This window comes from Mollisia scopiformis, assembly GCF_001500285.1.
Source record: "Mollisia scopiformis unplaced genomic scaffold LY89scaffold_4, whole genome shotgun sequence".
NCBI classification, from domain to species: Eukaryota; Fungi; Ascomycota; class Leotiomycetes; order Helotiales; family Mollisiaceae; genus Mollisia; species Mollisia scopiformis.
This window is the reverse complement of record NW_017263584.1, coordinates 470,897-484,168: the sequence shown is the minus strand read 5'-3', so window position 1 is coordinate 484,168 and position 13,272 is coordinate 470,897. Positions and strand designations below refer to the sequence as shown.

General features: G+C 48.8%; 5 protein-coding genes across 5 annotated transcripts; 1 reads left to right on the top strand and 4 right to left on the bottom strand.

The window, feature by feature from the left end:
- Positions 1 to 113: 113 nt before the first annotated feature.
- Positions 114 to 2,003, top strand: LY89DRAFT_576915 (MFS general substrate transporter; the record flags this gene model as incomplete). Its single annotated transcript, XM_018208863.1, has 3 exons — positions 114 to 290; positions 343 to 531; positions 582 to 2,003. 3 exons carry the CDS (start codon positions 114 to 116, stop codon positions 2,001 to 2,003), a joined length of 1,788 nt encoding a protein of 595 aa, XP_018076046.1.
- Positions 2,004 to 2,206: 203 nt separating this feature from the next.
- LY89DRAFT_729201 (uncharacterized protein) lies at positions 2,207 to 3,218 on the bottom strand (the record flags this gene model as incomplete). Its single annotated transcript, XM_018219354.1, has 4 exons — positions 2,207 to 2,259; positions 2,354 to 2,462; positions 2,736 to 2,821; positions 2,951 to 3,218. The coding sequence occupies 4 exons, from the start codon at positions 3,216 to 3,218 to the stop codon at positions 2,207 to 2,209; spliced, it is 516 nt and encodes a 171-aa protein (XP_018076045.1).
- A 648-nt stretch (positions 3,219 to 3,866) lies between these two features.
- Positions 3,867 to 6,713, bottom strand: LY89DRAFT_577056 (uncharacterized protein; the record flags this gene model as incomplete). Its single annotated transcript, XM_018208870.1, has 2 exons — positions 3,867 to 6,489; positions 6,541 to 6,713. The coding sequence occupies 2 exons, from the start codon at positions 6,711 to 6,713 to the stop codon at positions 3,867 to 3,869; spliced, it is 2,796 nt and encodes a 931-aa protein (XP_018076044.1).
- A 1,329-nt stretch (positions 6,714 to 8,042) lies between these two features.
- On the bottom strand, positions 8,043 to 10,744 carry LY89DRAFT_608108 (alcohol oxidase; the record flags this gene model as incomplete). The annotated part of the gene is made up of 12 exons (XM_018210485.1): positions 8,043 to 8,305; positions 8,359 to 8,497; positions 8,549 to 8,868; positions 8,917 to 9,107; positions 9,157 to 9,406; positions 9,471 to 9,675; positions 9,731 to 9,892; positions 9,941 to 9,977; positions 10,029 to 10,166; positions 10,218 to 10,470; positions 10,521 to 10,612; positions 10,674 to 10,744. The coding sequence occupies 12 exons, from the start codon at positions 10,742 to 10,744 to the stop codon at positions 8,163 to 8,165; spliced, it is 2,001 nt and encodes a 666-aa protein (XP_018076043.1). The 3' UTR covers positions 8,043 to 8,162.
- Positions 10,745 to 11,460: 716 nt separating this feature from the next.
- Positions 11,461 to 12,486, bottom strand: LY89DRAFT_681119 (uncharacterized protein). Its single transcript, XM_018214211.1, has one exon. It carries the CDS (start codon positions 12,328 to 12,330, stop codon positions 11,737 to 11,739), a length of 594 nt encoding a protein of 197 aa, XP_018076042.1. The 5' UTR covers positions 12,331 to 12,486; the 3' UTR covers positions 11,461 to 11,736.
- Between the last annotated feature and the right edge of the window lie 786 nt (positions 12,487 to 13,272).

The following is a 13,272-nucleotide window of genomic DNA, read 5'->3' as shown; positions in this document are numbered from 1 at the left end:
TCCTCTTTCCGCATTTTCAACACTAGTAAAAGGAAAGAATAATCCATATTCCTCAACCAACCCTATCTTCGCCTTGTCTTTCATTTTCTGTGACAGCTTGCGCATAATTCACGATGGAGGACAAAGCAAACAACAATGCAGAGCCTCACGGCCTGGCCACGGAAGTCGATGTGGAGAAGGCAAATGCGCCGCCTCTATCTAGGGTTCAGACTGAGGATGAGTACCCGAGTGGAATCAAGGTATTCATTATTATGATGGCTGCGTTTCTGTCTATGTTCCTCGTCGCCCTAGTATGTTCACCTCCCCTATATTCCACCGGCAATATGCTAACATCAATAACAGGATCGCACAATTCTAGGAACAGCCATCCCCAAGATAACAGATCAATTCCATTCTATCGACGACGTTGGATGGTATGCGAGTGCCTATTTGCTCACTTCATGCGCTTTCCAACTTATTTACGGTCGAATCTACACCTTCTATTCACCTAAATGGGTCCTATTGTGCGCCATCGGTCTTTTCGAGCTTGGGGTACATATTTTCCTTCTATCGATCAATAAGCATGCTAACAAGATCTATAGTCAACAGTATGTGGCGCAGCACCCACTTCCAAAGCCTTCATCGTAGGCCGTGCGATTGCTGGTCTCGGCTCAGCAGGTATCCTCAGCGGTGTCATTAACATCATGGTGATAACCATTCCCCTCCACAAACGACCTATGTACCAAGCTGTGTTCGGTGCTGTCTTTGGTCTCGCTTCAGTCGCTGGTCCTCTCCTCGGAGGAGTCTTCACAACCAAGGTCTCATGGAGATGGTGCTTCTATATCAACCTGCCTATCGGCGGGGTTGTCGTAGCAGTAATTGTTCTCATGCTGAAGGACAAACCGAGCACCAACACCGATACCCTCAAACAACAGCTCTGGAAACTCGATCCCTTCGGTTCCTTGGTCTTCCTGCCAGGTATCATCTGTCTATTGTTGGCTTTGCAGTGGGGAGGAACAACCTACCCATGGTCCAATGCACGAGTCATTGTCCTCTTCATCATCTCTGGCATCCTCCTCTCCCTTTTCGTCTTCATCCAATTCCGCATGGGTGACAACGCCACAGTCCCTATCCACATCATCAAGCAACGCTCCGTAGCATCTGGCGCATACTTCTCCGTCATGTCTCCAGGATCCATGATGGTCATGATCTACTACCTCCCCTTATGGTTCCAAGCCATCAAAAACGTCACTGCCGTCCACTCAGGAATCGACACTCTCCCACTCGTCATGTCGCTCGTCGTAGCATCGATGTCCGCTGGAGCAATCACCGCCAAGACAGGGTACTACGTAGGTCAATTGATCGCATCTTCAATCATAATGTCCGTCGGAGCAGGACTTCTCACTACCCTCCAAGTAGACACAGGACACGCAAAGTGGATTGCATATCAATTCCTCTACGGCTTCGGTCTCGGTCTCGGTATGCAACAAGCCGGTATGGCAGCCCAGACCTGTCTCAATAAAAAGGACGTCATGACTGGTGTTTCTCTCATGTTCTTCATGCAAGGTCTCGGTGGTTCCGTCTTCATCTCGATTTCACAGACCATCTTCACGCATGGCCTCATCAAATACCTTGGAGACAGCACAGGCATCAGTCCTAACATCATCGTCAACACCGGAGCCACAGATCTGAGAAACTTGGTACCAGCAGCAGACTTGGGAACAGTGCTGGTAGCATATAATAAAGCTTTGAGCGATACATTCAAAGTTGGATTGGCCTGTGCTTGTGTTACGATTGTTGCCGGCTTTACCATGGAGTGGAAATCAGTCAAGGGATTAAAGCATGGCGGTCAGCAATCTCCTCCCGCCGATAACAATATCCCGCTGGAAGATCAGAAGGCGCCAGCACCCAACACGGATGAGGGTCATGTCACAGATACCGAGACGGCGGTAGGGAAAGAGACTCCACCTACGACGCTGAACGATACGCCGCCAACAACGGCCGTGGAGCCTGTCAGAGAATGATTTTCTCGTTTGTACATTTAGTAGAGGCATAGCGTGGCGTTTTGCATATAGTAGCGATAGAGATAGAAACGATAATAGACTCCCCTTCCTTCCATACATACATACAACCCAATCCTGACTCCGCGCTGAGTAAATGAATGTCCATTCCAAATCCCATATGTAAACATTTCTTTTCCTACATTACCCATTCCCTATTCTCGCAATCATGGATTAGCAGGTGCCAATCCTCCTGGTGGTGGTGGAGGGGGCGGAGGTCCTGTTTTCGTGTTGATTAGCAAATATCCTTCTCTTTATCTGTGCTCTCGATTTCCTCTCTTCGTTCTCTATAGAACATATCAAAGTACACTCACCAGGTCCACCACCCCGACTCTCACCACCAACACTCCCACCTTTCCGCCTTCCTCCCCTCCTCCTTCTCCTCCTCTCTCTCGCTTGTCGTAGACGCAGATAATAAACATACTATGCTCAAATTAGCTCCTTCATGAAATCTCAACTCAAGATTTGTTAGAGCCGGAGAGTGTTCTCCGCCATCGCTTGAATGGGCTTAACCCATTTATTGCATGGCATTTTGCGCGAAATGCGCAAAAGGCGCGGACTGCGCTGGTGGCGCCTCAAATTCCAGCCATATCAAAAATCCCAAAATAAAGTCCAGTATTAAATTTCATTGGGTTTAGAACACGTCGTAGCTGTGTGTGTATGGAAAGGTGTATTAAAAGGGAACTAAATACGCACCATAACAGCAAAGAACGCCAAGAACCCCAGCACGAGGCCAACTGCTATACCTACTATTGAGGACGTTGGGATGCCGCCGTGGTTCGCTGTCATCGAAGAAAAATCAGCTATTGTTTGGATTTCTCATTCTTTTGCTTTTTCCTTTTATTCTAAAAGGTGGTTGAGATTCGAGAGAGAAGGCAGAGAAGAATGGATTTCAATAAAGGGAAACGTACAATTACCCCCAGAACTGGAACTAGAAAGAGCAGAGAAGGTCGTGGGATACGAATCCCCTAACAAAACGGTGGTGATGTACGTCCCGTCTCCATTGGTGACGGTTATTACGACGTAGTAAGGTGATCCGTCTTTTTTCTCTGGAGAGGGTGTTATTGCAGCTATTGACGTTGGTATTGTTGAGGAAGAGGATATCAAGACCCAGACCCCCGATGTCGCTGCGAGAGGGGGAGGAGGAGGAGCGGAAAAAGTAACCGGCGCAGGTGACATGAAAGCGTCTCCTCGTGGAAACAAAAATAAAGGGGTGTCCAAACTTCCTCGCTAAAATTAAGGTTATTAAGGGGTGTAGAATTCATCGTCGTCGTCGATCATCACAACAGAACTTTCTTTCTTTCATGGAAGGTTTCACTTGAGGAGAGGAGAGAAGGGTCCAAATAACTAAAGGTCCCCACGAACTCGTAGCCTTGCATTCGATCCATTGGTTTGGGATTATTTGAGAGGAGTGGGGCGCGGATGCACGCCTCATTTGTGTGTTCGCTGGCATGCATGGAAGTGCTGCGTGGTGGTGGACTTTACTTAGCCTGAAGCGAGGGGGGGGGGTTTCGGTACCGTGAGAGGTCAATTGAGGTGGTGATTGGAGTGGGATGATGGTAGGTTGGGGATTTGGGGGAAGGTGTGTTGCATGAACGATATTCTGGAGATGAGGAAGGCGGGAAGGTGTGGTTGGTTCTTGGGGAAGCAGAATTTACGATCGTGAAATGAAAATTCTAAGTAGTTTCGATGATGGAATGAGTGCTGTATACCAAAATATTCCAAAACAAAAGAAAAAGCTCAAATGAATGTCCAAACTCCTCTCCCTCACACATATTTCCACAACCTAACAAACCATGAAACCATCCAAACAGTATAGAACAAAAGTCACTGATCTAAATGCATCCTCAAACTCTTCTCATACTCCTTATACGCCTTCGCAGTCACATACGCATCAACCCCATACGCCTTCCCGAACCCAGCACAACTCTCCCTCCACAATTTCTTCGCCTCCTCTGGATCCGCCAACGGAGAAGCACTCATAGCTTCCGCCAGCCTTGCCTTACTCTTCAGCGTCTCCGGATGCAAACCTCCCACGCTCCTCTGGTAAGCTTTATAGATCTGTCGATGCAAATGCTCTGCTTCAGCGCGTGCAGATCCGCCGCGTTCGTGCTTCAGGAGAGCAAGGTTCGTGGCGCATTGTAAAGTGCTTTGGTGCTCGGGGCCGAAGACCCAGGTAAGGCGTTCCAGGGCTTGTTTGTGCATGCTCTCGATGGCGTCGAGGTTCTCGCCCCGTTCGGGGTCCCGTTTGGGGAGTTGCGCACGCAGGATCTCGCCTTTCCAGGTCATGCTGAGGGAAACGTCTGGGTGGTCGTCGCCGAGGATGGTTTTTTGTCCGGTGAGTGCAAGGTCGATTTTCTCTAGTGCTTCGGTGTGTTGGCCGAGACCTGAAAGAACGATGGCGCGGTGGTGAAGGCTTGCGAGTTGGTCGGGGTGGAAGTCGTCTCCGCTCATAGTGCCCTTTGTGAGAACAGCCGTTCTTTCAGTAAGGACACGTTCACTTAGAAGGTCGGCAGCTTTGCATCCTTCTTTCAATCGCAGAACTTCGGCCAATTGGTGTTTGCTGGTCAAAGTGTCAGGGTGGGTCATTGGTTCGAGCCAAGGTCCTTCTTCTCTGACAGTCATCGTGGTTCTGTTCATCAATTCTGCGTTCTCGTAGTTTCCGCGGCCGAGCATGATGAGTGCAATTTCACTCTTGCATGAAAGGACAAGGGGATGAGTGACCGATAGTCTGGCTGTTAATCGATCAACACAGTTGAGAAGCAGGGTTTCTGCTTCATCAAAATCGGCGGTAGAGATAGCTTTGGCAATCAGAATGCTTGCTTTGACGACTTTGCTGAAAACAGTCTCAGGATGATCCGGGCCATAGATACTCTCTCTGCCAAGTAAAGCACCTTGGATATAGCGCAGAGCTTCTTCCAGTTTGCCGTCTCGCTTTAGGATTCTGGCCAAGTTATGGCAGCTGGATAGAGTGTCGGGATATGAGCTTCCAAGAGTGTCCTTTCTTTCTGCGAGAGCCTTTCGACACACAACAGCAGCATCTCGATATCGACCTTTGTGCATCAATGCTTGACCGACGTCATCCATGGATAGGAAGAGGTCTGCTTTTGGAACATTCGATCCTTCGCTCGCAAGTAGAATCTGCTGGAATGAGTCAACAGCAGATTCGTACTGATTTGCACAATCGATCTGCTCCAACTTCGCCAGCATTCTCTTCTTCCATATTGATGATTGTGGACCTTGGTCTGCCGAATATCCTTGAAGAACTTGATGCATGTCTCGATATCTTGCGAGTAAAGACAGAAGGGTGACTTGGTCCTGGATAATGCTGAGTTGTTGCGTCGGCATTGGGTTCGGAAGCACGTTTCGAGCAAGGACTGCCATCTTCAGAGCCTCGGTATACATTCCTTTTCTCTTGAAGAAGGCAGACTCCCGTTGGTATATCGTAGCGACAGCAATGCGTAAAGCGTCGTTGTGTAAATCGTAGCCTCCAATAAGATGAGCGAAGCAATCCTTCCACCACGCTCTGCTGTCGCTCTTTGCGTCTGGGTAATGGTCTGAAAAGGCCAGAACCACATCCTCATACCATTGTCGCTCTTCCAAGATGTCTGCTCCTTCCGAATCCGACCTCTCGAATCCAATCGCGTTTCGAATAGTCAAATAGACAAGCGGATGGATAGTATATGTCTGGTTCGAGGCGTCTTCGACAACGAGAAAGTGTCCCTTGATGAGAAATAAGATAATAACCATGTCCAAAGGATCGTACGACGAGAAAATAGCTTTTGGTACAGAAGCGCCGCCTAGGAAGAAAAGTTGATACAAGAAACGATTGAAATGGCGATATGTACTCCGAAACATTTTTACATCGAAGACTCCTCTGCCAATCACAGAGCTGTCGAAATCCGGATAGGAGAAGGGATCAATCCTGCTGAAGAGTCGCAGCTTGAAAGGGTCTCCTCGTTGGTAAAGGTCGAGGAACTGGGAAAGATTCATACCAGTGCAGTTGATGACTTTTGCGACTTGAATGATGGCTCGCGGTGAACAGGTTATGAGTTTGGCGACTTCCTGGATCTGGCTCTCGGTAGAAACAAGATGAGCATCGATTCCAAGATTGGCTCGGAATAGGTCAACTGACGCTTCGAGCTCGAGATCTCCAATCTCGCATAGGTCGCGAGCAGCGACCAATTCTCGACCATGTTGGGCACTTCTAGCGAGCAGAACTATGGTGCCTGTAAAGCTCTTCAACCGATCCACGAGTCTGTCACCAGGCACTCCTTCGAGTAGTATGTCGAATCTGTCTCCAGGATCAATGACCATGAGGGTTTGAGAGTTTGACTCCGCTTTGGGTATTCCACCATCCTGAAGTTCTTCAGTTCTGAGCCAGAATATAGGTGTTGCAGGTGATAGTTCTCGGACTCGGTAAACGAACTCAATGACAAGTTCGGTTTTCCTAGAAGTATTAATTAACGGATTCTGTATAAGATTTGAAGAAGATATTTACCCTATGCCACCAAGTCCAACAACGCCAATTCGACCATTCTCTCCAGGTTTCCACATTCCGAAAAGTTGGGACAGTGCAGAAAACCTGCCCACAAAATTCGGGCTGCGAGTATAGGGCACACTGAAGACTGCCTCGCTCACAGCTGGAGGTTCTGGATCTTGAGGAGCGGCCATGATGGTTCCCGAAGTTTCAAGCTTGTCGACGAGAGTCTTTGTGATATCTCCGATGGAGTTTGAGAGAATACCAGCAATAGTCTCGGATAGCTGGGCGGCAATTCGGTCTGTGGCAGCTCTGTCGATTATTTGCTCTGCAATATCTGAAGCGAGGTCGGGAGGAGTCGGAGGTGTGCAGTTTTGAGCAGGTTCGGGGTCAGCAACTTCGATCGGAAGTGTTTCGACTATATCTTCTTCGATGAACTCGACGACTGTTTCTTCTTCGAGTGGCTCTTCGCTCGGATCTAATTCAAGCGAGATTTCGTCAATGGTGTCCAGAATAGTATCGACAAGATCTAGAGCAGATTCGGGTTCAACTAAATCAGCTTCTTGGATTGGTTCAGTCAGCTCCAAAGCAGGCTCTGGTTCCGGGACGAGCTCTTCTGGCTGCTCGGGGATCTCAATCTCAACCACTTCGCCAATGTCGGGAGCAACCTCTTCAACAAATTCAAGCGCAGGTTCAGGCTCAGGCGTAGGCTCAGCTTCCGCTTCAAACGAGCTCTCGGAACTAGAATCAGTCGCTTCAAGCTCGTCGGACATATCGAAGACTGCGAAATAGTAGGATGCCCCATCTTAAAAGCGTAAACCGAAATATCATATACGTGACAAGCTCCACCGAACATCGTTACAACCAGAAGTCGGTGAGAGCAACTTTGCCACTTCCAACCTGATTGATGCAGCTGTGAGTCGAAATCAGCACATTCATGTACGACACAAGATGAAGCTATAAAATTGATAGACTGAGGCACTGGCTCGGAATGTATCCCGGGCAGGCTTCGCGGACTTGCTGCCTGCGACCTGAGAGTTGGGCAACGTGCAGGTCGCGTGGCTGAACGATAACAGGGCACGATATATGAGGCTTCATCATGCGCGTATCTGGACGTATCGTCGTTGTATGCCTTACATTTCACATGTGAGCTCGTTGCATGATGAGTTGTCAGGTCGAGAGAGGTTGGGCTAGGAAGGTCGGTTGAAGCCCAAAAGGGACTCTAAATTTAGCTTCCACGTGATTGGTGGACAATAATTTGATTGGAATTTGATCTTGAATTTCACGCGTGCTCATAGTCGAAGAGAACGTTGAATAGTGATGTTTTGGATGAGAGCTACAGGCTGTTGTTGAGTAAATCAACATAAGCTGCACCGCTCACGTGAATGACTTTGCCCGCCGCCGCCTGTGTTCAAGTAAAAGCACACTGTGAGGTACGGAAGGGTGGGTAATAGCCACAGAGAAATTCCATTACGAGAAACGCACGAAGAGCTTGCACTATTCCAAGCAGTCAGGTTTACAGAAGGAGCGTATGTTCAGCTTGCTTTACCAAAAACAGATCCTATGAACAGAAACCTATCCTCATTCATCAGGTCACAATTTGGCCTTCTTCGATCCTCCACCGTCCGAAACATGCCACCGACTTAAAGTCTAGCGCTGGCAATGCCAGAAAGCTCGCCTGGAGCATGGTAGTTTGGCACCTTCATCTCAAGGGCCTTGCCGCTGTAGCCGAGATCCTCAGCTGTCAAGACGGCGCACTTCTCACCGATCAGGAGAGCGGTGGAATCTGTAAACATGATCAGTATATTTGAAAGAGCATTATGGGTGTGCTTGACTTACAAGTGTTACAGCCAACGTTGTCGGGGCAGATGGAGAGATCAGCAACCTTGAGGTTCTTGACGCCGTGGACGTTGAGGCGCTCATCTAAGACACCGTGCTTGACGATGCTGTTACCTTCCTTTGGTGCCATGGAGCAGGTCTATATAGCGTTAGAATCATGCCAAACATCGACGATAACAAGGAGACTTACGCCCAAACTGTGCCAAGTAGTTTCAACGTGTCTCTTGACCCATTCCTCAACATGCTTGATGTCCTCGTTGCTGTACTTCAAGTCCTCATAAATATGCTGGCAATTGCTATTCAGCATGCTGGGCTTAGGAGGCTTGCCACTTTCGACGGGCATGGACCAAGAGCCGTGCTGGATACCTGCTGTCAAGTTGCCCGGAAGAGCGTAGGCCTTGGTGGTAGCCAAGTCCATGTCCTTTGCGCGAGCGGGAGAGTCGAAAGCGTAGAATGGGTGCATGGCTTGGACTTCGCCTGCATATGCCTCCATGCGGCGAGCAGTCTCACCTTGACAATGTTAGTCTCAGCATCTGCGGGCTGTTGTGCGAAGCTTACGTGATTTGATGTATCCCCAGACCATGGGAGCCATGTCCCGCTCGTCGTTCATGAAGCCAGCATCGAAGTCTGGAGCTTCATATGGGTCAGGAGAGACGATATGTGTCTCACCACGAGAGAATGGGTACTCCAGGAAATGGAACATGGTGAAGAACTTTCCAGCTGGCATTAACATGTGGTCACCGAACCATCTGTATATTCGTCAGTAAATGCAAGGAGTGGAAAATACTATTAACATACCCAGCGATGACGGAGTAATGCATGACTGGCTTATCGGGCTTGTCCTTGAAGTAGCTGTCCCATCCAGATTTGAAGTGTGGCGTGGGCCACTTCTCCATCTCAGCCAATTCTTCCTCGGTGGGGCGAACCTTGACACCAGCTTCAATGCCGTTAGTAGCAAGTGGGCCGGTACCCTTGAGATTCCATTCGTCAAAGACAGCTTTCTGGACTTCTGGGACACCTCGGACGAAGTCATCGAAACTCTCAGTGTCTACCAGGAATCATCAGCATCTCCTCTCTTCATGTCGTAGTAGTGGGGTCGACAAAAGACTTACCAGGCTTGGCGCGATACACAGAGAACGTCAAGTAATGATCTTGGAAGTTCAATCCTACACCAGGCAGGTTGACGATAGGCTTGACGCCAGCGCGTTGCAACTTCTTTGGGTCACCGATACCAGAGCGTTGAAGGATCAATGGCGATGAGAGCGTGCCACCGGAAACAATGATTTGCTTGCGAGCACGGAAAGTGCGGGATTGTTGCTGCTTGGGGGAACTCGTATCAATAATGTTAGTTCTGGAGAATGCGAACACTTACGCTCGGGTGAAGAGGCTTTGTTGGTACTGTTCTGACTCCTACTGCGACGCCATTCTCTATAATGACTTTGTCGACTTTGGTGTTACATTGGAGATGAAGGTTCTGATAAACTGATCTCGTTGAGTGGATGTAAGCGTGGGCAGAGTCGCTTCGGCGGCCGGTCTGCAGTTATGTTGGTATCGGTTGAAGTGAGAGCTCACGAATACTTACATCTCGGTTAATCCACTTGAGCCAGTGCTCAGCACCACTGTCGGTTTGTCAGCATTTGCGACCGCCGCTGGAGTTATAATAAACTCACTGCCCAGTAACAAGATCTTGAAGATCATCCGTTGTTGGAATACCTTGAGACTCGGATGCTCGGAGGAAATCTTGCATGATGGGGTAGGTATAGTTTCCGAAAGAGACCTTGATAGGACCTTCGAATCCATGAATGTCCCTTGAGGAATAGTCAGAAAGGCATACAAACTGGGTATATGGGGTTATTCACCTGTTGTTGGATGCTCGTTGATATGTCTCATGCTTCTTCATGAGTGGGATAAGCTCTTTTGTTGTCCACCCCTTGGCTTGGAAGTCATCGTAGTCAGAGGCACTAGCGCGAGTATACATCATGAAGTTGATCGACGATCCACCACCAAGAATGTGAGCGCAAGGAACGACGGCCTTTCGGCCACCGAGCCATTCTGAAGGACGCGAATAGTAGAATGAAGCTGTCTTAGAGTCCAACTTCATATTCCTCGGGTCTATGACATATTAGTATCAAGGTGAAGGCCAAAGAGGAGAACAAACTTACAAATTCCAGGTCGGAAAACCCATGGATTGTTCAGGTTGCTCTCTCCGCCCTCAATCAAGAGGACCTGGAGATTGTGGTCGAGATTGGCCAATCTGGAGAGTCAGTAGAAGCTCGATTGTGCTTAAGCAAAGAAGAGGGTCCAATTGAACGAACCGGCCAGCAACAACACATCCACAACTGCCACCACCACACACGATGATATCAACTTCATCTGGGACGGTCATTTTGAAGGTTTCCACACACTTCTCAGCAAACTTGTTTTGAAATTTTGTATTTTGTACGCTGGCTTCTAGCAAGAGAAGAGCTTAAACTCCAACACATCCGTGGGGAATGCAGGACCCCCCCCTTTATTTGAATTTCCTCAGGTCCACATCAACCCCGCACGTTGTGTTCGCAACCATGAGGGCTAAAGCACCCTTGACGCGTGTTTCTTGAGCTTCAGCTCTATCGTAAAGACTCAATTGGATTCCAAGATCATTCCCAACTGCAGCATTACATGGAAGGAACATGCCTAGAGCTCTACTCATGCATGAAAAGGATACTACCCCTCTTCTGATCACCTTGTGGTCAGACTGAGTATCTTGAGACGGGCGATACAAGACATGATTGACGCAAGATGCACCTCGTGCAGTTGCTGAACTGAGTTTGATGAGGTTGATGGTGGGAATAACTCGGCATTTAGTCTGGGTTTGGGCATCGAATCAAAGCTTTGAGTTTCGCAGGGAAGCTTTCATACGAGACGCAGCTACATCCAGGAGGCGGTCTTTACCCCGCAACCGCGAAGTATGTGGGTCGAAGGCTGAGCATTCGACGGTTTCCTGTCATACTTTCCGCCAAGCTGCCCAGGAGCTGGGTTCCATGTTGTTATCAATTCACACTTGGTTACTTGCACAGTTGTCCTCATTTGCAAACGAGGACCAGAACAGAAATCATACATCGTTTCTAAATATGCAAATACAAATGCACAGTACTGAAAGGAAAGAAATATCCCGAGACAAGCCAGACCAGAACAGAAGCAAGCCTGTCCTTGTGCCACCGAACTATCCGGGTAAGCCAGCCACCCTGCGCCGTCACCTTGCGCCGCCGTGCGCCCCCCGCTGATCAGCAATCAATGAGACATATTCGTCAGTATGGGACAGGGAAGCTTCTCATATGCTGAGTGGTAAACTTATCCTAGCGGTCCTGCAACGGACAAGAATTGGATGGAGTGCGAGAGTTAGACGAGGTCAGGATATGCTAAGAAAGGACTGACGTTGGAAAAGCAGCTGGGGTTTAGTGTAGTGCGGGGTATTAGTGCCGCTCTACTCGTTTTGAGTTTCCACCACTGGTGTTTTGGAACTCGCATCCGCTGCGATACAGCAGCAGCGTGAGATGTGGGGCCGCGCATCGTGGGGCTGGTGTGCCAATGAGGTACATATTGTTCTGCATTAGGTGTGCAGCGCAACGCAGCTTTCAAATGAGGATCCTGCTGTTGCTTGTGGCAAATTCTATCAAAGGACCTGCGTTGTCCGACGTCAGAATCATATCTGCGAGTAACGGGAAAGTGGAAGATCTGAACATGACAGCTAGGATACCCCTCATCTTGAGAAGGAAACGTTTTGAGGGAGGAACTTAACCCCGCACGCGGACTGGGTTGTAGTTGGGTTGGTGGGGGCTTACTGCCTTGACGTGGAGGTCGAGTCAGTTCATCATGCCTGTCCTGGATAACAAAGCGCTTGCAGCTCCAATCGACTTGGCTGATATTTCCTGTCATAACCGTGGACAGCCGCAGTCCTAAGATATGAGAAGTAGCTGCCAGTTTCTGAAGCATTGAAATTTGGCCAGATACTGTACTGTGCCGTCCTCGTATGGCCAACAAGGCTATTGAGATCGAGATCGAGATTAATCTTGGATGACTTTCTCCAATTCTGCACTTGCAACATTCTCGAAACATTTTCAAGACGCCAATGACAAAAACTTAAATAAGGGAACCGCCAGATCAGCATACCATACCTCAACTCGCTCATCCGAGCTAGAGGTTAGCTTGTTAGAGATCTAGTTTGTGCTCTAAAGAGGCAAGATCTGAATAGTTTCCAGAGCTTATATATACTCCCGAAGCTCAGTATTCTGAAAGAAGAGGATGCTGTATAGCTGAAGAGTTCGGCTTGATGCAGCCAGGCGGGCCAAGCATTCTTGGCTTTGGGCTGTCAAATGTGCGTTCTAAAACCGGGCTAGAACTGCTTTTCGACCAAGATTGGATCTTATGCTGGGTGATCAAACCTAAAAGTGAAGCCGGCTTGGGAGGTCCCGTCCTCTAGTGTTCGTTGTGTTTCCCTAGGCGCTGCTCGATGCACAGAATGGCCTATTACAACAGCGGAACGATCTCCGATTTCCTTATGATGTCAAAAGAGCAGTAAGAAGAAAGTTATCGAGTTCCTAGAGTAGCAACAGCAATGCCTCCATCGAGCATAGACAGTAGACCGAGACTCTAGTCGAGGTTCTCCACAGGACCCCGCATTCATCCAAGACCGTCGCAACCGCATCACATCAAGTCCCAAGTGACAGAGCCCTCAATTCCAATACGCTCGCTGTCCGAATGCTGGGATCCAACTAAGATGGTCTGCTCGGGTTCCAGTCAAAGTTTGAGGGGAAACATGGGAGTCCTTGAAGCTTGCAGGAACGTAAACGCTTCTAGGTGCTCATCGTGGGGTCAGATTCCGAGATTTCTCCTGAGATCCATTCGTCCTTGATGCACAGTTCCCAGGGAGGTAGC

Excerpts from the sequence above, each read along its gene's own strand:
- LY89DRAFT_681119 (XM_018214211.1), bottom strand. The coding sequence starts at position 12,330 with ATGCTTCAGAAACTGGCAGCTACTTCTCATATCTTAGGACTGCGGCTG.